This window comes from Pungitius pungitius, chromosome 1 (genome assembly GCF_949316345.1).
Source record: "Pungitius pungitius chromosome 1, fPunPun2.1, whole genome shotgun sequence".
NCBI lineage: Eukaryota > Metazoa > Chordata > Actinopteri > Perciformes > Gasterosteidae > Pungitius > Pungitius pungitius.
In genome coordinates this window covers 30,945,887-30,969,209 of record NC_084900.1, presented here as the reverse complement: position 1 = coordinate 30,969,209, position 23,323 = coordinate 30,945,887, and the positions used below count along the sequence as shown (strand labels likewise).

At 42.8% G+C, this 23,323-nt stretch overlaps 3 protein-coding genes across 3 annotated transcripts; all 3 read right to left on the bottom strand.

Annotated features, from left to right (window-relative positions):
• Positions 1 to 51: 51 nt before the first annotated feature.
• On the bottom strand, positions 52 to 8,958 carry LOC119223137 (putative helicase mov-10-B.2). Its single transcript, XM_062564889.1, has 23 exons — positions 8,413 to 8,958; positions 8,218 to 8,320; positions 7,461 to 7,639; positions 6,980 to 7,076; positions 6,748 to 6,889; positions 6,209 to 6,461; positions 6,008 to 6,118; positions 5,229 to 5,406; positions 4,775 to 4,917; positions 4,416 to 4,592; positions 3,815 to 3,927; positions 3,541 to 3,737; positions 3,251 to 3,348; positions 3,000 to 3,097; positions 2,496 to 2,594; positions 2,227 to 2,329; positions 2,030 to 2,147; positions 1,317 to 1,508; positions 1,149 to 1,220; positions 937 to 1,062; positions 780 to 868; positions 585 to 697; positions 52 to 505 (listed from the first exon to the last, which is right to left on the bottom strand). Exons 1-23 carry the CDS (start codon positions 8,544 to 8,546, stop codon positions 444 to 446), a joined length of 2,997 nt encoding a protein of 998 aa, XP_062420873.1. The 5' UTR covers positions 8,547 to 8,958; the 3' UTR covers positions 52 to 443.
• Positions 8,959 to 9,818: 860 nt separating this feature from the next.
• Positions 9,819 to 14,000, bottom strand: LOC119223559 (putative helicase mov-10-B.2). Its single transcript, XM_062563631.1, has 11 exons — positions 13,963 to 14,000; positions 13,621 to 13,718; positions 12,943 to 13,041; positions 12,766 to 12,868; positions 11,507 to 11,624; positions 11,245 to 11,436; positions 10,777 to 10,845; positions 10,557 to 10,682; positions 10,246 to 10,334; positions 10,036 to 10,134; positions 9,819 to 9,919 (listed from the first exon to the last, which is right to left on the bottom strand). The coding sequence occupies exons 1-10, from the start codon at positions 13,989 to 13,991 to the stop codon at positions 10,041 to 10,043; spliced, it is 1,017 nt and encodes a 338-aa protein (XP_062419615.1). The 5' UTR covers positions 13,992 to 14,000; the 3' UTR covers positions 9,819 to 9,919; positions 10,036 to 10,040.
• Positions 14,001 to 14,008: 8 nt separating this feature from the next.
• On the bottom strand, positions 14,009 to 21,826 carry LOC119223568 (putative helicase mov-10-B.1; the record flags this gene model as incomplete). Its single annotated transcript, XM_062563339.1, has 12 exons — positions 21,685 to 21,826; positions 20,487 to 20,686; positions 19,178 to 19,271; positions 18,699 to 18,843; positions 18,181 to 18,400; positions 17,763 to 17,840; positions 17,284 to 17,443; positions 17,013 to 17,167; positions 16,172 to 16,339; positions 15,877 to 15,989; positions 15,575 to 15,768; positions 14,009 to 14,059 (listed from the first exon to the last, which is right to left on the bottom strand). Coding segments are annotated over exons 2-12 (1,563 nt in total), but the record flags the coding sequence as incomplete, so codon positions are not given.
• Between the last annotated feature and the right edge of the window lie 1,497 nt (positions 21,827 to 23,323).

Genomic DNA, 23,323 nt, shown 5'->3' with positions numbered 1-23,323 from the left:
GTTTTGTTTTGAAATTACCTTCATTTGACAGAAAATGCAAAGCAGTTTCAATATGGACCATAAACATTTTAATAGTCAATGATGATTGAGTGCACACACGGACATTCATACATGATTCTGAAAGTCATAGAGCAAAGATTTAACCCTTTCACCTAAAAAACCCCTGAGAATGACAATAAAAAAGTAAGAATCAAGTCTAATTTTCTGTGACTTTAACCAGGTAAAAGTATTTGCAGCTGGTTTCAAGGTCCAAGGAGGTAGCTGAAGACAAACCGCTCTAAATAACAATCGGCTGCCTCTCATTTGGTCTTTAGTCAAGTTCAGATAATTAACATTAAAAAGATAATTGTAATATTTTGTTTGGAAAGGTGGCATTAAGCATTATTCTGAAGAATTTGTGAAAATGAAAGAAATCTTCAATGTAAAAGGGGAAGGGGGTTCTCTCACAAGTCGCTCCTCCACTCGGGGTCCAGATGCTGCTGAACAGCGCTCTCTGCAGTCTCCACTGGCAACAGAAGGTTCAAGGTGAGCAAATCTCCCGTTTGCTCAGGGGCGATACTAACGAAAACAAAGATGGGCGTTACCTCGAATATCGATGTCAGTGAAGAGGGCAGCGAGTCTCTCCACCACGTCCTTCTCCTCCTCGACCTGCTCAGGGCCGTCGTAGCCTCCTTCGTCCCGACAGTACTGGATGAATCTGCACAGCGGAGGGAAGGGGAGAATTGAATTTGGGACTTTCAAACTCCAGCAGAAATTCGAAGCAATCCCGTGGCACCTACCGGGCCCAGGTAGCGTCTGTGTTCAGCACTCTGGGGTTTCCCACCACGATTAGCAGGGCTTTAGCTCGGGTCACAGCCACGTTGAATCTCTGGCAGAGAAGAAAGCGTCAGAACGACGTTTTGTCCGCACACGCGCGCTGCGTTTTGCTCTGCATACCTTCTCGTTCTTGACAAAGCCCAGGTGGAACTTTTTGTCCATCTCTAAGTAGTCGGGGCTGCTCCGAACTGTAGACACCAAGATCACTCTCCTCTCCTGACCTTGGAACTCCTCCACTGACCCAACCTGAAACACACACACACACACGTCAGACACTTCCTTTGCTGTGATTGTTTTGCACATTACTAAGTGTGAAATTTGAAATGAGTTACCTTTAGGTATTTTGTGTCCTTAAATTTAAAGTCTTTCTCTACTTTAGTCAGGGCCTTGCGGATTTTCTGCACCTAAAAGGGGGAAAAGGGGGGGGGGACACAGCTCCAGCTTGTAATCTACGCATAATCACATTGTGGCATTTTCATCCTGTGTGAATTATTTCCCACCTGTTTCCTGTAGGGAGCGATGATGCCGATGTCTCTGGGGGAGATGGTGGCCAGTCCCTTCTTGCCATCCGTCTCCAGCAGTTTCCTGACGTAGTCCATGAGCACCTCCACCTCCGCTACGTTAAAGAATGAAGGACTGCTCTTCTCGCGGGCGTCAATGCCGGTCACACCGTGGAAGATCACCGGGAAGCCCTGCCATGCAAGTTACATTTAAATATATGAACAACAAAATGAAAAATGTTTCAGGTGACCAGGTGCTTAAAAATTCTTTAAGACCATTACATTTTAATAAGATACCTTTATTTCAATGACAATCCCCCATCAAAAGGTAGAACAGTTAATAAATATTAGTGTTCTGTCTACTCATAACTTAATTTTTGCCATTTTTATTGTTTAGTCTTAGAAATATACTATGAAATAAAATTAGTTTATTAGAACCAAATTTCTCGGCTTGAAACTGCTTGTTTTTTTTCTACTGTCAGTTAAATTAGTATTCCATTTACAATGACAGTACAGAGAAAAATCTGCAAATCGTCCTGTTAAGATACTGAACAATAGCAGGCCATCAAATAGCTAACTGTTTAGCTCTAAAGTGAGAAAGAAATGGCTTCTTTACATATTGAACAACAGTTGGTCATTTTAGTTCTTTTCCTCGATGCCTGTACATCGTCGGTGCAATATTAGTGTGCCACAAAAAGAAGAAGTCGCCCCACCCTCTTCTTGAGGTGTTCCCATCCACAGTAGGAGCTGCGCAACATTTCATCAGCACAATACTGCAGCTCGTTATCATAGAAGAGCTCGTTGGGAATCTTCAGGATGGCCGGATGGGACCTGATCAGGAGAAACAAAATCACATCAAAATCCGGCACTTTCCGTACAAGCGCGGCTGTAACGGAGCGCTGTAACGGACCTGTAGTTCTGCAGCAGTTTGGTGACGAAGCGATTGTCGACCGCTCCGTCCACCTTCTGGTACAGAGAGAAATCAGTCATCAGGCGCTCCAACAGGGACACCCCTGCAGGTGAAGAGAAGAAGAAGAATAGTGATTAACCTCAGAAGGCCAACGCTAATAAATGTAAATCTGCGCGTTAGTGGACAAAACGGTGTATAAGTATCCAAATTCATTCAAACTACAGTTTTGTTTCATAAGGCAGTGTGTGTGTGTGTGTGTGTGTGCTTACCCATGCCGTGTTGCAGTGCAAAGGGCGATCTGAGAATGGGTCCGAGCTGCTTGGGGTCTCCAGCCAGAACAACCTGACCAGACTCTGCATCCAGCAGCCCTTCGTTGGGGTTAAAAAAAAATAATAATACTAATCAACAAATGTTGGAACATTTTTCAACATAAATGGTCACAAACAGTAAACAAAAGAGGCATTATTCTACTTTTATTTAACAAAGTCATTTAAAGTGACTCAATGTACTCTAATTTATACATGAGCCCATACTAAATAAATGGGCCAAAACTTGAACGTATCAAAAATATGCTTATCCAATATAATTACAAGATTAACCAATTATTCTTAAACCAACAAGTTAAGAACATTTCACAATGTTTTCAGCTTCTGTAGCGCAAAGTGTTTTCTCGACTTTAAGGATATGACAGATAAAAAGAAATGTCGCCTTAAAGTAATCCCATTTTTTATCACAGATTTATTGAGCAACCCTTTGTTGCACCGTGCTTCTACCTGCCAATGGGACTAAACACTCGGTCTCCACAGCGTGTCCTGCCTCGTCCACAAACACGTGAGTGAAATGGCCAGCAGGAACGCCTCCTGTGACCAGTCTGCAAAGATCAGAGAGAACGTACGTGGTAGAAACCTGACGGATGACAGAGGCTATGAACACAATGTACATACTGCCTTACGTAATGGTGAAATGCAATCTTTTCTATTGTGTCATGCAATGTGAGCAAGCTGCCCTGTCAGTCATTAACTACCTTCCAGCGGTCAACAGGGTGGTGACCATAACCCTATACTCCATCAGCGTCTCTACAGCAGGATAAAGGTAACACTCCCCCACCAGGTTAGAGCATGCCTGTGAAGGTACCACGATGTCCGTGTACACAAAAGATGACGACAGTATTAAACCCAGAGCAGCAGGAAGTTCACTGGTAATTACATCATCTAACTGACCAATCGAATGACAGCGAATGAATGTCAGCTACTTTCTGAACCCAAGAGATGATTCACATCAAAAACAACATGCTTTAAATTCTTTTACACTGACTTTTAGTTCTTCAGGGACGCAATTTGGGTCCCGGCTGCTGGCGTACATGCGGTACACTTTGCGCTCGTCCACGTGATCCAGGATCTTCTTGCAGAGCAGATCGGCAGCGCTGTTGGAGGGGGCGCAGGCCAGGATACGGCAGCCGGCCTGGGTCTTCTCGATCTGCTTGATGGCCTCCACCACCGTCACAGTTTTGCCTGAACAGATAGGATACCCTAAATTAGAGCAGTTAAGCTGGAACAAAGACCCAGTGTTCTACTGGTACTCGCTGTACCTGTCCCAGGTGGGCCAAACACCAGGTAAGGGGCCGGTTTGGATGAGCCAGCCACAATGTGCTGCACAGCCCGATACTGCTCTGGGTTTCTTTCCAGCTTCCGGTCAAAAAGGCTGATGAGAGAAAGATACAGGAAAGGAGAGACGATGTCTTAGACATCATGTCTAAATGCACAGCGAATCACAAACTCTCATTAGGTAACAGAAGGACCAGCACTGATAAATAACAGGGTTTATCTTGTGATGTGACAATAAAAAAGCTCTTTAAAATGTCTTTATTAATGCAATATTGAAATCAGTCACAGCGGCATCCTTTGCTATAAACTCTATGGGGACCTTATACCCCCCCCCGCCCCCCCTCCATTTTTGAAGCTGTGGGAGGATTGCTCTGGTACCACCTGTGTCTGATGGAATGCCGTCGGGGGGAAACGTCTGCAGCATTTTGTCGTTGTTTATAGTCGCATGTGGGTCGTGGCATGTATTTTGAGTATTGTGTTTATAGTCTGATTATTTTGCACCTCTGTCTCTTACAATATTTATTCATTGGCAGAACATTATCAATGTTGTGAAGGACACACAGTCCACATGCTATCGTGCCCAACCTGAGTCGTGGAAGCTCAGCGTGCTGAGAGGACTCAGAGGGAGGAGCAGGGAACAGGACGGCCCGCAGTCGGGATTTAGCCGCCAGCTCTGCTGCTCGGTGCTGAATGCACACAACCAGGCGGTTGACAGTGAACTCCACGTTGAACTTCATGCCATCCAAAAAGAAATCCAGCAATCTGCAAATTTACAAAAGGGTATTCATGTAGCACAACAAGTGCAGGGCACATAACGAGAGAAAGCCGAATAGTAGCCAATCAACACAAAGGTCAATGGTAAGATCGGCTAAAAGGAACGACGACTACAACAATGCCCAAAAGGGGTCAACCAATTCCACGTTACCGAAGTGTCTTGACCTTACTTTGACGCAAAGCCGAGTTTGACACTGTCCAGCTGCACACTGTGGACGTAGCCGCGGTACTTCACCCCTTTTTCTCCCACTGGATGCACCAGCAGCGAATCCCCCCGAAGAACAGACGGCCGGTTCTCGGACACACCAGGTACCTACACAAAAACAAGCAAACACATTTTGTGTCAGTGAAATTCACTATTTAGCATTCCCTAAAATCTAAAGAGCATTGCCGATAGTTTAAATAAAAAAGCAATAATCACTAAAGCCTGCTTTAGACTACTGATATTTGCACTGTGTTGATGATACATACTTGTTTTTTTTAATGTATTCCCACTATACAGGAACTACAGACACTATTAAGGTTGCTGGCTTAGATTCTTAAAGATCTTAAAGAAATAATTAAAAGCAGACACTAAAGTGAATATGTGAGTACTGTAAATGAATAAGAGAGCACCATAATCACCTCCAGAATGAGAAGTTTCTTGTTGTTGGGATCTCTAGACATGACGACGTCTTCTTTGTCGCTGTTGGGGATGTTGTATCTCTTGATGTCCACCTCCATTTGCTGCTCCTCCAGGTACAGCAGCAGCTGAAACTTCTCAGTGTACTTCTCCCAGCACAGGGAACCTCCCAGCAAGGCCCTTCCCAACCCACCAAATGGAAAGAAACCATGAAACAGTTCATGTTTGACACCAGCGCCCCCCCCCCGACCTCAGTCACGCTGCACGCCGCTTCCACGTGAAGCCAAAGTGCTCAGGGGCCGGCTTTTAAATTGATATATGGTTGCATCTCGTGACGATGGGTGACGATGGCACCCAGAGTCCGCTCCTCATGACCAGGCTGCTCATTTTGTTTTTTCGGTCGCTGTCATTACAGAAAACCCTGAACCACAAAGGGGGTTGGAAATGGAAGCGGGGTTTCTATTTATTTTAGATAGCTTGTGGTCTTAACTTTTGGTGTCAAGTGTCATGTGACCAGCGCCGTGAGAAGATAAGTGTCAAGATCTTTTAGTGGAAAACAAAAGAAAAATAATTGTCAATTTTACTGCTGAAATAGGATCAACATTTTTGCAACTGGCCTGATGTGCCAATCAATAATTCCTCATCACGTTTAATTCATTTTATTTTTCTTTAAAAAGGTATTTTCTGTTGATAGTTTGCTGTATTATGAACTTATCAGGGCTACACTGTAAAAACACATGGGACAAACCCATCACAACATCAGCATTTCTACTAAGTTTACCTTTTATCGTGGTACGTAGAATGCTGCAGTGCCTGGATCAGCTGGCTCATGTATGCTGGTATTTTATACGATTGTAGCCTAACCACACTGACCAGCTTCCTCACCGACAGCCTGCTCAAAGGAGACAATAGAGAGAAGATACGTCACAGGGAGACTCTACTGTTGAACACTGGCCGAGTGTTTCAGTGTCAACGCTTCTACCCTTCGGGTGGCTGTCCATCCACAATCGTGTAATTGGCCTCGGGGGTCCACGGCGGCAGGGAGCGGGGCTTGTAGGGGGCCTCGGGGGCCAGCTCCAGTCCCAAGGCGGTTATACAATGGGCCTCGATGTAGCGCAAGATGTGGAACGCGGCGGTGGAGGGCTGCAGGTCGGATTTGAATTCGAACGCCAGCGTCGCTGGATAGAAGCCGACAAAACGGCAGCAGATTTTGACCTGGACTTCGTATACGTCACCTGATAAAAAGACATGACGACAGTAAACATTATTACCACCTATAACGCTTTATTGTGTCAATATATAGGGAAAAGTACAGGATAGGCATTCGGCCCGGCTCAATCTTCACTAAACATACCAAAGAGGTTAAACTAATTTAAGAGATATCTTCATACTTGGGCCCATGCAGTTTTATTTGATTAATTCATGAATAAAGTGTACTCCGCATAGACGTAAATGTGCCGCGATCTCGTCAGTCATCCAGAATTCACACACAATGACACTTGCTTGTAGTGTTTGCGTTACCTGGTTGTAAACACAGAGGGTTTTTCTTGGTCACATTGCGCTCATCCTTCAGGATGAAATCCCTGAGCCAGTGCAGCGGCGTGTAGTAGGTGAAATACACCGGGATCGCTCCAGTGTTCTTCACTTTCAGACTGACCAAACACTGTTTAAAACACAACACATCTATGCAACGTAGCTTCACAATGTGTGTGATTGTCAGAGAATGTGGCAGCTCTCACGTTACATCACGTACCTCACGTGTGCCTTCAACGCGCAGGCAGAGCTTCCCGTTCTCAAACTGGTGGTCCGAGTAAATGCAGATACCATTTTTGTCAGAGATGAAGTGATCCCTGTGGAGGAAAAAGAGCAGGTCATGTGATACACAGAGAGTTGTGTGAGTCTGAAGACGGCAGAGACATACGTGAAAGTACATTTAAAATGTACTATATCTATGGCTCCATGGCAAAAATAATACAGGCGAAAAAGAACGTAGTGAATGCAAGGCCAGTGACCAAAGTTAATGACAGCAACGTATTATTATATGACAAACCATATCATGTTATATAGTGTATTTGTGGCCTGGACTCCAAAGACACTATTTGATTGCATTGTAGAAAGAAATAGTTTAAAGGAACGCCGAGAAAAAAAGAAAAAAAAAACTTCCATCACTCTTTGACAAGCAGAGGGAAAACCCACCAGGCTCAGAGAAAGGCGACTGGCTTTATTCCGGTTACCTGTCCGTCCTCAGCCTGGTCATCAGAAGGCTCGCCAGCTTCCTTCGGGCTCGAACTCCCGTCTCTGCCTGATCTGCGGGGGTGGCCTGCACTGCCCCGGGACTGGCTGCTCCCCTCTGGACTGGTTCTGGCCGACAGCGGTTTTCCGAATGCCACTGGTCTAGAAAAATAGCTGTGACCTGTGGACGATCACTTTGAGTCAATTTGGCCTTTGGATGGTAAATTCCTACAACTTCCTCTATCACAGAACTCTGTGTTGGTTCATGTTTTCATTATAGTAAATCCCTAATAAAAGCAATGCTGTTCTATAACCATGATTTAAATAGCACAAAATAAGTAATAAAATATGCATTTCTACTTTGGTTGGCAGGACCGGTCTGTGGCGCAAAGGGACGTCACTGTAGCACGTGACCTGCTAGTTACGTAGTCTGCTCACAGGTGCAAATATACTTTGACCAGTCATTTGGAGCAAATTAAACGTCAATCCGGCAAGCCGTGAACTAAAACAATTATTTAAAACAATACATTGAAATACTACATACTGTACTTAAAAGTGTGTAGTAACCAAGTTAAGTCTGAACCGAATGAGCCAGAAAGTACAGATGAAGAAGCCACGTATTTCCACTCCTCTGTATTGATGCGCTATTGCAGTGATCGATGTTGTTCAAACAGCTGATAAGAAAACAAAAATGTATTTATTTTTTGCATATTCTGCTTTAAATGCAGAGTGGCTAAAACATAAGGCGGAAGAGCAAACCGTGGGGTTGAAGCGGATATTGTCCTTTCGCCGTGTTACTTTGTTGGACATCTTCAGGGCATAGAGGACCGAACCGAAGTTCGGGTCTTTGGTCCCTGCATTCCTGAAGCGAACATAAACACATGACAGCATTGACTTCAGCGAAGGGTCGAACATCCCTCCAGGTCCCCAACGTCAGTACAGCGAACTACTCGCCTGCTCCTGAACTCCGTGTTGTAAATGTCTCTCAGCTCAATCCTGTCCGTGATGGACTCTCGATCGCTCTCCTTCAGGTACTCAAAGAAGTCGATTCCAATTTGGCAAAGAACAGAGCGTCTCATTTTAACCATGATTGAATATTGATACGAGGAGACACGTATTAAAACCGGAGCGTGGACACAACGTATCGCTCATCAAAGCGCAGCTTCTGTTCGCGTCTCGGGGGAAATACCGGTGACGGTGACTCCATTTCTGTCCCCGGACAGTCCACGGGGGCGGTGTTTCTCCGTTTTCTCGTGTTAAATCACAAGAATGGAAAGGCGGCATGCTGCGATAGATAAAACGGGTGCATCCTGGACGTGCTAGTCAGTACTGGAGAAACGAAACTTATGCGAAATGAGCAAAGCGAAACTGCTGACACATCGAATCAAAGGGATCAACAGTAATGTAATCAAATGCTCACATTGCTGCCGAGAACTGATAATACTACTAATAAAAGATCTTTAAATTATGAATGCTTGTCCAAGTGCTTTTATACATAAACCATTATGTTTCACCACGGCACCATAAGTGACTTACGAAAATGAAAAAAAAAACATTATTATTAGGATCAAAATATACCGTAAAAATATGGTTATTGAAATGGAGTAAACATAGTTGGGCTGTTAAATCCGGAGAGGTGCTGAAGGACGTCAGCGTCCACTGTTCTCAATGTCCATTTATTCCTGTACAAACTTTGAGACTTTGAATAATGCAAAGTAAAGCTTCACGCTGTTTTCATTTAGTCTAGATTTCCCAAGCAACTGCAATAAAACCGTTTGAGCTAATTTAAGAAGTAAAACTTAAAACATAATTGTTAAGATTAAAAAAATATTGTTGGCGTAAACCACCACATAACCAACACTTCTTGTTCACATTTCTTTGCTAACCATGACGTGGTAGTTATGTTCTTCTGAGTTCGTATCTCTATGGTTGAAATGCACTTACAGTAAGTCACTTTGGATAAAAGCACCAGCTAAATGACATGTAATGTAATAATAAAGGGAGTCAATATTTTTCTTTTAAAGTTTGCAGCAGGTGACACATTGTATGTCACATGTTACCAAGAAAAACACAGCTATTCTCTTTAAATTCAACCTCATAATTAGAATGGGTTGCCATTATATTTTATACTTGTAATGGCAACTAGTAAAAACTCAAGTATAATCTCTGCAAGAACTGTCAGAGGCAATGATTCAGAAGTCTAGAGGCAGGCTAGCAATGCTTCTTCACATTGAATTGTTGTGGAACAATCTTGTCTGACTTCCAAACAACTCACTCATAGATTACTTAGAAAAGAGATCCAACAGGAAACACATGACTCATTCAAACATCATTAAAATACACACCTAGTTTTCTACAGTTGTTTATTCTTACTGTTTTGTGTGTAATACGGGGAGCCTCATACGATCGGGTGAGGTCTGATGGTGCAGCAGGTTTTACCTGTCGCTGCGCCCCCCCTCCACTGTTGGTTATAGAATTAACAGTCAACAGATATCTTGTTGTCTTCAAGACAATCGTCAGGCAAAAGAAAGGGATCGATTATGACGTGTGTGCGTTATGACTCAACATGCAAATTACCAGTATTATAGTGTCATCTCTTCCTCAGTCATCTCTTCCTCTGCATCAGAGACTGCGATGCCACGGTAACACCCATTAGTGAAGCAGTAATGGATGAATCTGGGAATAGAAGTCAGTCCATGAGGCATTATTTTGAGTTAGATATGCATTCATCCAACCAATCCTTCCCCACAGAGATCGATTTAGACCAGTGAGGCTGCGTAGCCTTACGTGTTCCAGTTTTTGTCAGTTTTCAAGACTCTCGGGTCTCCAACCACAATCAGCAGAGCTCGTGCCCGGGTCATTGCCACGTTGAACCTCTGGGAAGATGGTGTCATGGGTAAGGGTTAGGGTGATGACTTTTTGAGTGAGAATGAAACTGCTGGTACTACTACAGTTGACATTATTAGTTTGATTAAGTCCATTAATGTAGAAACGTGTCTGCAGCGAGCTCTCTGCAGGAGCATCTCATTTGTCATGGTGATTGTGTGCAAACGTCAAATAGTGCTTGAATTATTGTGCGTTTGTGCAATGTTTCTCACCTTCTCATTATCGACAAAGCCTAGAGTGAAGTTTTGATCTGGTGCAGTCAGTTTAGCCATGCTACGCACTGTTGACACCAGAGTCACATTGAACTCTTTACCCTGGAACTGCTCCACCGTACCAACCTATGACAAATATATGGATGCAAGCTTTATTAAAGCAGTTCTCTCAAATACGTTTTGCAACAAACACATTCACAATTAAATTCTGTCTCCGTACCAAAACGTTTTCCAAGTTTTCCTCCCTGAGATCTTTGTCTGACTGAAAGGCTTCATAGATTTTCTCCACCTGTCAGGATCAAAACATAGAACTACTTTAAAAGGATTACACAAAACAGACGTGGTGATCATTACAATGTTTGATCAAACTTAAACGTATACTATCGATGTAACAACATTGTGTTGATAAAGGGAAAGATTGCATGGGGAGATATTTTAGGGGGAACTACATATAGGAACCAGGGTCCAAAATCGTTTACAAAATAAAAAACAATTGTCCCATGGACTTTACTCCCCTTGAAGCATGTTTCTTTAACTCACAACCCAACCTTTCAGGGGAAAAATGGAACTGCCGCTTCGTAACTGCTGTATATCGGACTGAAATCTGTTTCTCTTACTGACTGACCGAGGCGACTGAGCTTCTCCATTCAAACTGCACATCCCCGGATGATTTTATTAACACACTCACTTGTTTTCTGTATGGGGCAATGATGCCAATATTGTTCGGCTCAATTTTGTTCACACCCTGTTTGTGAAAATGATCCACAAGGGCTTTAAGGTACTCCTTCAACACTTCCACCTCGGCCATATTGTAAACAGAGGGATTGTTGGCGTCACGTTCACTATTTCCTGCCACTCCATGGAAGATCAGAGGCCAACCCTGAGAAAAAGGAGATAGATGCCAACGCGGATAGAGAAATAGACTAGACGTGTTTGTGTTTCTGCATTACCTTCTTGGGCAATTTTTCCCATGTGCAGAATGAACTTGTAGTGTTTTTATCAGCATATGATTGAAGTTCTCCATTATAAAAGAGCTCATTGGGAACTTTTAGAATGGCCGGATGGGACCTGAGAAACATGAAAATAACACCATGGGCATTGAGAAAACATGGGAAAGTGGACAGACGCGTCAAACAGTGTATCCAAAGCAGTGTTAATTTTGGCAGCTATTTTTGATTTAGTCTTAAGACGAAAATGCATGTTAGTTTTAGTCACATTTAGTCATTTTAATCCTTCTTAGTTTTAGTCTAGTTTTCGTCGACGAAAACTAATTACATTTTAATCTAGTTTTAGTCACATTTAATAGCCATATTAAAAGGTATTTTCTTCCCTTCTCAGGCCCAGGGACCCCCTGGGTTGTCCATTAGATATCCCTCCTGGGATAGGTCTATAGCAGGGGAGGGAAAACTTTTTGGCTCGTGGGCCACAATGTGTTCTAAAATTTGACAGTAGGGCCAGGAACAAATGGATGAAGTGTTTGTGTGAGCTAAAAAAAATTACATGTGAAAAATCATTACATACTTTTAACAAGTAGCAAAGCATTTATTTGCAAGGATACTTAACAAATTTGCAAGGGTGTAAAGCTCCGCCGACTTCATGAGAACCAGGGACCTAAACACAACGCTTTGTTGTCTTTGTGATGCTTTTGACACGACCAACGGAAACGTCATGGTCCTTTAATGTTTCCACTGGGAAATGCGTGAGACTTCAGAACCCTGCAAGGAGCTTATTATTTAGACGGGTTTGGAGAAGACTACATTAACTGACAGATGGAAAAATGGAGCAGCCAGGTCCGCATGAACATCTCTGCTGGCCGACCAGCACCGGGCTGTTAATCGGGTCTTCATCTCCACACACATCGGTCTCTGGAGTTCCCAGGCTCGAGCCCGCCAACTGTTAGCTAAACTGAGACAGCTGAGCTAAACCAAGGAAGCACACTCACACTTGCCCAAGTGTAAAATAGTCCGTACTGGTGCACAAGAACCAGCGCTGCCCCCACAGTGACCGAGCGGTCTGGGTTCGTGGATGATGTCATCATGACACTTTAATAACCGCCGTACTTTGCCCATGTTTGTTAGATGAATGCGAATTTAGGAGAAAAAAGTATTGTGACTTCGTCAACCACCAACATTTTCGTCTTGTCTCGTTAACGAAAGTTAGAATAGATTTAGTTAGAGTTGATGTAGATGAAACCTCGTTCTGCTCCCACCTGTAGTTCCTCAGTAATTTGGATACGTAGCAATTGTTGAACCCATGCCTCTCGTGTCGCCTGTAAAGGTCGATGTCCAACAGACGCTCCAACATGGATACACCTGCACACAGTAAATGTCTCTCAACTTCCTTAGGATCAGGCAACAATAACTTGTGTTTGTAAAAGAGTTCTCACCCATGCCGTGTCTGACTGCCAGCATGGACGAGATGACAGGGCCCAACTGTTTCGGGTCTCCAGCCAGAACTACCTGGCATTTGTGTGGTATCAGCAGACCTGTGGAACAAAACCAGAAGCATTGAGGGCACAGCCGCGGGAACGCTGGCGCCGAGACGCGTAGCAACAGGCGCGGCTGCTTCAAAGGGGTGTCGACCAGCCGATGGGTCGAAAGGGGTGAGGGTGCAACGCGCAACCAGGCAATCGAATGCAAACAACGGGGGAAAATCATCCACTACAGACAACTGACACCGGGCTGTTTCTATGCTGTTGAAGCAGAGGCAGGCAAAATATGATTTTTTTTTCTTCATATTTTCGTTTTATGAACTACCTTTACTATCAATGTCCATTTGATCGTCTTGCATCTAAACAGGAAGTCAGTGGTTAAGTTGTAAAGCGCGCCTGTTGCTTGATTTTGACCGGCTGCCTCGGTTAGACGTAAAGTGGCTCGGAAACGTTGAAAACATATAAACCTTTATGTGCGTCTCATAACTCTCTTCTTGGAAAAAAAAACCGCGCAAAAGAGAAGCCGGGCGCGCTGTTCCACAGGAAAAAAAACACATTTTTTCCTGGCAGCGCGTTTCTAGCGACACGTCTCCATACGGAGTATGAAACGCAGCATGTTAAAGGGCTCCTCACCTGCCAAAGGGATGAGACACTCAGTTTCTGCTGAAAAGCTCGCCTCATCTACAAATAGAAAACTGTAATGTGCTGGTGGAATCCCTCGTGACACTAGCCTGAGGAAAGACAGGGAGAGAAAGACATGGCGGATCTGTAACTTTCTGTCAATTTCTTTGTAAATGTAAACGTGAAATCGAGGGACAGGTTTGCATTAAAAAGTCCTGCTAATGCAAGTAGACCAAGTAGTACTACACATTAGGTCCCGATCCTACCTCAATTATATTATTAATTACACCTGCTGTGAAATGTCAAAATAGACATTGGTTGGGAAAAGTCCTACTTGAAAAGAATGTACTGTACCATGATGCATTTTGTAGGCTGGTGACCATGATCCTATAAATGATTCCTTCAAAGGAATCTCAAAGGTCTCTGTTTCTTGGTTCAAGTTGCAGCAAGACTATGAAAAACCACAAAGAGCAAATGTACACATAATATATATATACACTCACCGGCCACTTTATTAGGTACCCCATGCTAGTAACGGGTTGGACCCCCTTTTGCCTTCAGAACTGCCTCAATTCTTCGTGGCATAGATTCAACAAGGTGCTGGAAGCATTCCTCTGGGAGTTTGGTCCATATTGACATGATGGCATCACACAGTTGCCGCAGATTTGTCGGCTGCACATCCATGATGCGAATCTCCCGTTCCACCACATCCCAAAGATGCTCTATTGGATTGAGTTCTGGTGATTGTGGAGGCCATTTGAGTACAGCGAACTCATTGTCATGTTCAAGAAACCAGTCTGAGATGATTCCAGCTTTATGACATGGCGCATTATCCTGCTGAAAGTAGCCATCAGAAGTTGGGTACATTGTGGTCATAAAGGGATGGACATGGTCAGCAACAATACTCAGGTAGGCTGTGGCGTTGCAACGATGCTCAATTGGTACCAAGGGGCCCAAAGAGTGCCAAGAAAATATTCCCCACACCATGACACCACCACCACCAGCCTGAACCGTTGATACAAGGCAGGATGGATCCATGCTTTCATGTTGTAGACGCCAAATTCTGACCCTACCATCCGAATGTCGCAGCAGAAATCGAGACTCATCAGACCAGGCAACGTTTTTCCAATCTTCTATTGTCCAATTTGGATGAGCTTGTGCAAATTGTAGCCTCAGTTTCCTGTTCTTAGCTGAAAGGAGTGGCACCCGGTGTGGTCTTCTGCTGCTGTAGCCCATCTGCCTCAAAGTTGGACGTACTGTGCGTTCAGAGATGCTCTTATGCCCACCTTGGTTGTAACGGGTGGTTATTTGAGTCACTGTTGCCCTTCTATCAGCTCAAACCAGTCTGGCCATTCTCCACTGACCTCTGGCATCAACAAGGCATTTCCGCCCACAGAACTGCCGCTCACTGGATGTTTTTTCTTTTTCGGACCATTCTCTGTAAACCCTAGAGATGGTTGTGCGTGAAAATCCCAGTAGATTAGCAGTTTCTGAAATACTCAGACCAGCCCTTCTGGCACCAACAATCATGCCACGTTCAAAGTCACTCAAATCACCTTTCTTCCCCATACTGATGCTCGGTTTGAACTGCAGGAGATTGTCTTGACAATGTCTACATGCCTAAATGCACTGAGTTGCCGCCATGTGATTGGCTGCTTAGAAATTAAGTGTTAACGAGCAGTTGGACAGGTGTACCTAATAAAGTGGCCGGTGAGTGTATATATATATATATGCAGAGGTCGAATAAGGTTTGTCAGATTTTTTTTAACTTTCAAAACAAAAGAATGTGAAAGAGTGAGAACTATTTGGTTGATGTGATACAACTCTTTATATGTGTTTGAGTATTTGTGTATTTTCATCAAGAATACTCATATGAAATTGTGGTACATGTGACTTCTAGCCAGAGAAGTCATGAGTCTATTGATGATGTTTATTTTTGTGGAACAGAATATGATGAAATCCAGACCTGTATGCTGTCTGGGATTTCTCTCACACGGCAGCTTAGGGCGTACAAGCGGTACACATCGTCTATCTTTTCTTGCAGAATCCTCTCACACAGATTATCAGCTGCACTGTTAGAAGGAGCGCAAGCCAGGATGTTGCATGAGGGTTGCGTCTTGACTATCCGCTTGATGGCTTCTACCAAGGTCACGGTTTTGCCTGACCAATACATGTGAAAAATATATTATTCTGTGGGTAAATACATACTCAAAGCAGTGACATTAAGGCACCAGGAGGCTTTCACAAACACACATCCGTGCACCATACCTGTGCCGGGTGGACCAAAAACCAGGTACGGGGAAGGCTTTGCTGAAGCGGCTACAATGTGTTCAACGGCCTTGCGTTGCTCCGGATTGTTCTCAATCCGGAGCTCAAACGCCCTAATGAAAAAGACACAGGGATGGGTTGAAAGTCAAACGAGGTCATGTTCACTTGCAGGCATGTTTACATGCGCAGGGAAAACAGGCATATTAGGGACGGTTGGGATACAACAGTACTGATGTGTGGCCTTGACTGTGTCTCATGTTTTGGATGCTTTGCCTGGAACTTGAGGTAGTCCGACCTGTTTGGAAGCAGCCGGTGGGAAGACCATTGTCCAGTAGGAAACAGAACCTCCCTCAGTCTGCATTGGTACACCAGTTCTAATGCTCTCTGCTGGGAGCGCTGGGGCAGGCGGTTGATGGAAAAGCTGAGGTGGAACATCATGCCCTCCTTGAAACAGCTCAGGAACCTGCATTCAAATTCACATGTGCAGTGCTTTGGACTGAAAGACTTAACAAACTCAATTGGTGAGCAATGTGTAAGGAAAAGAAACGACAACTTAAAAACAATACAGAAAACAAGAAGCACTTTTAGTGCCTTGTCAGTATCGTAGTAACAGTAGTATAAGTCACAACATGAATACTTTCTCTACTCTCTGTTGAAGAAAGGCATTGATCATTGGTGTCATCTGCATTTGTATCAGCCTTTTCCAACATTTCTCAGAGAAACAGAAATCAAAACCAGAGGAGATTTGGAACTTATTTCAGTGCAGGCTTGTTGCAGAAAAGTAGCTTTTAATTGTGATTCGGAGCCATCGCAGTAGTGAAAAAAAGGTTTTCAGACAAATGATGGAAAATGGTGTCAATGTGTCTTAAATGCTGGTTTCTCTGTGCTTGAACAGTCACCATTTAGATTGTTTTTTCCAGAAATAAATATCCCTTTGTTAAATCGGTGATTTGAAAACATCTTAATTTGTATTTTTTGGCCAGTCAAGCACTTAAAGCAGCATGCAGTTATACAGATCCATGTCTATAGTAGATTCAATTAGGAACAAATCAAAAACAAGTATCCGAATTTAATTAAAATGGACAAACACACCACCGAACAATAAAATACTCGTTTAGTAAATTGTCTGTTCTCACCCATCATTGAATTGCAGGTAGACCTTCTCTGCTCTGCTATCCACTTGATGGATCCAGCTTTTGTAGTTTTTACAAGGAAAAACCTTTTCTAAAGGAGTCACCAAAATCTGCATCCCGAAAAGAAGCGATGCCGACATCCTAGCGATCCCTGCAACCTAATGACACAAAATGTGAATATGTAACAAAGGATGTGGATCTAAAAAGCAACAGCAGTGGTGTCTATACATCTTGATGCGAGAGTGTGTGTTTGTATGTGTGTCAGGCACATCACCTGCAGAAAGGTGATGTGCCTTTGGCTTTTGTGACTGAACATGGGCACATCCTGGTTTAATTTCTCAAGCTCTGTCCTCATCTGGAGCTCCTCGATATACAGCAGTAATTTGAACCTCTGGGAGTAGTTTGTCCAGTCCAGAGGCATATTCTCCAGGTACCTGATTAATTACAATGAAAATTGTATCATTTGTACAGGCATGGCACATGTGTTTTCTGCATGAACATCCATTATTTATTCAAAGATCTGTGAAGCTAAAGGGAATCTATAACATCTTTGTCTACTTTAGAGAATGTATTCTTAGATTATTCTTATTACATCATCTGAATCTTATTTATCAAGGTGGAGTGATAAGAGTTGCTAGAGAAATATTGGTCCTTCCTAATTCAATAAATTAAATCCATCACAAAAAATGTGCGCCTTCTCATGTACAGGTCATGCGAGTGTGTGTTTGTGTGTGTGCCAGTGAAAATACATACATGTTGGATTGCGTGAGGTCTTTGACATAATTGGGAATCGCATAGTTCTTCAACCGCACTATTATTCCAAAACAGCTTCTACAACCGGAGTGGGAAAACAAAGACGGGACAGATCACCAGAGGAACAACTCAGATGACCAATCATAGTGACAATTACATACAATCTGCTGTATTTATATTTGTATGGGTGACAAAGCGTTGTATGTGAATAGAGGCTGTCAGAGGGAAACCATATAAAACCAATTTAAATCGGTTTTCAGGCTTCCCTGAAAATGTGTATTTATATGCAATAAGGTAATTATAATAATGAATTATAGGTAGTTATAATTAATCATCTTTAGTAATAAATACTGGCGAATAATGTTCTACAGCAAAATGACAAAAATATATCAGATAACATGACATTAAGTCGACATACTGTGCATCATCTCTGGATCCTGAAGTGTGGAGATCACACAAGGAGTTTGTGGCTGTGGGGAGGCGCTCTTCACTCAAAGATGTTCGACGTATGACTTCCAAGAGGCGCATAATAATTATATCTGAAGACTGGGGGTGTGTTTTGAATTTAAAGACCAGTAAATGTTCGAAGAAGCCTGCATGCTCAGAGATGAAATGGACCTTGATTTTGTATTCCTCCCCTACAAAAGAGCATCACAGGGAAAAAATGGTTGGATATTAAGATATATATACACGCTATGACATGGATAATGAAATATGGATTAAGGTAGAATAGATTTTTTTTAATTTTTTTAAATGCAACTTTTGCCATTTATCCTAAAATAATAAACATGTTATGGACCACATTAAATCAAAATACATTGATATTGTTTTGTTTGTGAATCGAAGATTAGGAATTACGTGCATTTTTATGTAATATCCAACATCCAACTCCAACCTCTCCTTTGGGGCACAAGATTGTGTGTGTTTCTCTAATACCTGGTCCAAGATGGAGTTGCTTCATTGTGAAATTGTTTCCATCACAGTCTGTGACAGTGAATATGTCCTCGACGAGCTCAAATTCCCAAAGCTTTAAATGAACTGTCGTGACACCACAATTTTTCACAGCAAGAGGCACAACTGTCTGTTGGGCAGGAAAAACATTTCTAAAATGGTCTATTGCAATTATGATAAAAAAAGACATATTCACAAGTCACACAAAAACCCTGTTCTACACACAACCGCCACATTACTACATTAAGATGCATATTCAAAATAGAGCATTCATACCAGAACACAGCGGCTGTGTAGGCCCTCAGAGGTGTTACCGGGCAAATAATAGATTTTATTAGGTCAGTAAACTTTTTTTGCTTAATATGTTGACTAAATGCCATGTTTTTAATTATGTTATCATCATTATTACATCCCTCACCTTGATCATGACAAAAATATGGCTTTTTAGTCCACCCGTGTCTCACCTTGTCGTCGTAAACAGTGAGGCAGATCTTCTCTTCCACCGAGAGAGGCTCTGATGTTACGGTCACATTGTGATGACCTGGGATTAGCTGTGCCCTGTGTTGTTGGACGACAAGTAATACCGCGAGGCATATTTTAGTTTACTTTATGGGTGCATCAGTTTTTCAGAGCACTCATTTTTTTATAGACACAAATGTTTGTTTAGAAAATAACTCAAATTTGCTTTGAGGCAGGGAAGAAAGTGACTGTATATTGGCTCTTTTTACACGCTGCAACAGCCACGAATGGACCACAGAATCACTGCAGATCTCTTCTTGGACAAAGCAGTTCTGTTAAAATGACGATACCAATCGTTGTTGTTGTTGTTGTTAACGACAACGAGTGGTATCAAGGGTGGCTCCCCTTCAAGGTCTCCGGCTTGTTCTGTTTTGTCTCGTTGTGGAATTGATTCCTCTCGTCTCTCGTCCTTGGTAGCTGGAGCAGATTGGTGAGGCGGGAAGTGAAATTGTTTGGAAATGAACTGTTTTAATAATTCTGATTTGTTGAGACTAATTCCATCTGGCTGATTGTAATCTCAACAAAACAGTCTATATGATGCCAATAAAGTATTGACAGCAGGTGGAAGCCACAGTCTCCTGAATCTTTCAAATCTTTCTGCTGTCTGGTGGTGGAGGGCCGCTAATAAACACCCCAGTTCCAAGAGCGGAGTTCAGTCAATAGCTCACTCGTTTCAGTGCCTCTAATTGCTCTGTCCCGTCATCACTCCCCATGTGCACCAGGTCTTCACATGTATGATCTGCAGGTTTAACACCGGTTTCTTAATAGTCTTGTAGGTGTATTTTAGCCATGTGTTAGCAAACCACTGTTTAAAGACCAGGATAACAAGGTATCTTTTGTCCCCTTGAAAAATGTATGGTAGCCCTCATACTGATATAACCCATCATCTGCTGTGACAAACTTTACAAAAGTATTATAGAATTTCAGAGTAATAATGTGAGGAAAGATGAGAGCAAGCGACTGCAGAGCTAGTTATCATAGTATATGATTTCACTATCCTTCATCATGGCATATGATGGCATAAAGTTTAGGACAAGATTAGGAAAAGTTTTTAAAATTCATATCACACCATTCAGGTTTCAGGGTTGCAACGATCTGCCAGTGAGTCACATACGTCAAATGCATTCAGATGAAAAACAAAACCTAGTGAACAAAACCCCAAAATGTATCTATGACTTTTAAAACTAACGACAAAGTCGAATTGTATGGTATATTTGGCCTGAGCTTTGTAATTGCAATTTAAAGCTTTCTTACTTGTATAGCTGAAATAACTCTGCCATTTTCAGACGAGCTTCAATATTCTGGCGGGCCATCAGAGACGTCTGAGCTTGTGATTTGCATGCGTTTCGTGATGTTCCCGCTCGTGCATTCTGGATCGACTCCACCTCAGGCGATGCTGCCTGAAGTGCCTCCCCTTGGTGCTGGGAGAATACACTCATAATGGTCCTGATGTACTGAAAAAAAGACCCAGAAAAGATCATTAACACACTGTCTGCAGTATGAGTGAAGTTAACCTTCTGGCTTGTCAGGAGTCAAGATCAGAGCCTCAGACATCTATCAGCTCTCCCCCGAAAATGGCCTAAGCTCAATGATGCACCGTGACCCTGCTGTCAGGGCATCAACATCAGCTCCAGGACCAACGTTAAATTAACAGAATTTAACACAATAAGACCTTTTTAGGACCCAGCCATTTTACATAACCTTACATTTAACCGTTTAAGTTTATAATATACTTTTTTTAGTAGGTTTTAATGCCAAGAGTTGTGGACTGGTTATGGCTTTGTAATGGACATGGTTGACAGAAAACAGTGACACTTGAACACAAACAATTCATTCACAAATGTGTCTTACATGAGTCATACAACGTAAGTCAAGTAAGTTAGCTAGCTAGCGTTAGCAGCTAATGCCACCAACGTTAATTAGTTAACGTTAAGCTAGCTAACGTCAATTAGTTAACGTTAAGCTAGCTAACGTCAATTAGTTAACGTTAAGTAAGTTAGCTAGCTAGCGTTAGCAGCTAATGCCACCTAGTTAGCTAACGTTAATTAGCTAACGTTAATTAGTTAACGGTAGCTAAAGCATTAGCTAACGCTAGCTAATTAATAGCTAGCTAATTGGCTAGCGTTAGCTGCTAACTCGCATGTATCCGCTGGGTGGCAGTGGAATAGAGCTATCGTTGAGCTAACGTTGAGCTAACGTTGCATTAAATGGTGCGACTTTTGAGCTCGTCAGGGCTAAAAGCAGCGTAGGCGAAGAGTCAACGTCAATTACATTTAATGAACTATTTGCATCGGTAAGTAAAATACAAACTGCCCGGTTTTCAGCACGTTAATACCTTTGCCAAATGGTCCTGAAACAGCACTAACGTTAACTAAACGGCTCCGATCACACAGCCAATGGCAGGGATATAATGTTACACATTTAGCAAACATAGAAAGTTAGAGTGACTTACTTTGTATCCACACAACAAGTATTAACTTGCAGCACTGGCTGAATTAAATTGAGAGATCAGTTTTGATTTGAAAATAAATAGAAGTGTATCCCAGCGATTGCTGGTGATGCACCTTTAGAATTTTAACAGGTGTGCTGAAGTGTTTGGTATCCAACTTTGGTCCGTTTTAGTTTTTCAGATTTGACCACTAGGGGGCAACGCAGACTAATTTTTTGCGTTTGTGTTTAAACAGGCACTATTCGATGTATTTGATATAAATGTCTTTTTAGATTTTAGCAAGCTGCACAAAATGTAAACTTTCACTCTTCCCTTTGTGACTTAATTGTGTGGTTATTTGTTTACCCTCTTGAAAGGGGCGATATGAATTAAGATGAATTTGAATTGATTCAGTGTGGCCTTTTCATGCTTTATTCAGTTTAGTAACACAATAATAACCCTGTATGTGTTTCATTGATTTGGGGTCACTTTTCTTATTGCCATTAAACAAAGTAAGAGCACACTAACGGTTGTGCTTCACACAAATGAAATAAAATAATAAGTATGGACAGGGAGTTTATTAGGTACAATATGTACAATAATTCCCCAAGAGCAACAATAGAGGGTAGGTCTCTTTGCTTGCTGTGAGTTACAGGATTTCAGTGGGTTTTGTGTCTACGTGTGTGTGCTTGCTTGTGTGTGTGTACCTGAGCAGACGAGGGGTCTCCTGATGTTTGTGTGAGAAAGTGACCAAATGAGGCTTTAGAGAAACAGGGGGTCGGGTTTATTCGACACAAAAGCCTCATAAAAGCCAGAGGTATTTGTTTATCCTGATCAGTGTTGGAGTTATGTGTCTGTTTGCGGAGTCCTGCTTCACCGACAAGTGAGTGAGTGATCATCTCGCTGTCCTGGCGTCGACGACCCAACGTGAGTCGCAGTCACACCAGCGCAGCGCAGCTTGTGCGTTTCTGCCTGTGCGAGAGAGACAATTTCCCCCCTTGATAGCAATGTGCATGTGCAACTGTTTATCTGACAAAATAGTCGATGCATTTGTGTGTCAATGACCCACAGAGACAGCGGGGCCAAGGCATTACTTAAACGGCCGCAGCTGCTTATCCATGGCAACGGGGTGTTTCAATGGAGGGACATTATGGGCTAGAGAGCAGGGTAATGACTGCTCCGGCCGTCGGAATGCCTTGATCTTATCACCATGGCAAGAGGGGATGCTCCTACTTTCTGATAGTCTAATAGCCCTTGCTCTAATAGACAGGCGGCCTGGGCCACCGAGGTCACCCACAAACACAGGACCACCCCTCCCACAAACACACACACACACACACACACACACACACACGCACACAAACTCAATGCCATAGTGCTGCTTTGTCACAGAAGCATAAGCACACAACTCCACTTTCTGGCGATGCACTGTTATTGCTGCTTAAAAGGTCCTATTATAACTCTGCCTTTGTGACAATTTGGCCCAGTAAATTTGTGAGGGGAACGTAATCAAAGAACTTTTTCTTTTAGGATTTCTGCGAGAGCACAAGATAAGAGTTTGTTGAAAACCTGTTTGCAGAAGAATGGCCTGTCACTTATTTGGCACCGATTAGACACTTTAGGACTTGCATACCCTTGCAAATCTCACACAGCACGGCGGAGT

Bases quoted from the DNA above. Each gene is read 5' to 3' on its own strand.
- LOC119223137 (XM_062564889.1), bottom strand. From the start codon at position 8,546: ATGGTTAAAATGAGACGCTCTGTTCTTTGCCAAATTGGAATCGACTTC. The intron at 3,098-3,250 runs GTAGTTAATGAC...TGATCTTTGCAG, and splicing joins ACCCTGTTGACCGCTGGAAG to ACTGGTCACAGGAGGCGTTC. The intron at 698-779 runs GTAGGTGCCACG...TCCGCTGTGCAG, and splicing joins ACAGACGCTACCTGGGCCCG to ATTCATCCAGTACTGTCGGG.
- LOC119223559 (XM_062563631.1), bottom strand. From the start codon at position 13,991: ATGGTCACCAGCCTACAAAATGCATCATG. The intron at 10,846-11,244 runs GTGAGTGTGTTA...TGATCCTGACAG, and splicing joins TTGCCCCATACAGAAAACAA to GTGGAGAAAATCTATGAAGC. The intron at 10,683-10,776 runs GTACGGAGACAG...TATTTGTCATAG, and splicing joins AAAACTTGGAAAACGTTTTG to GTTGGTACGGTGGAGCAGTT.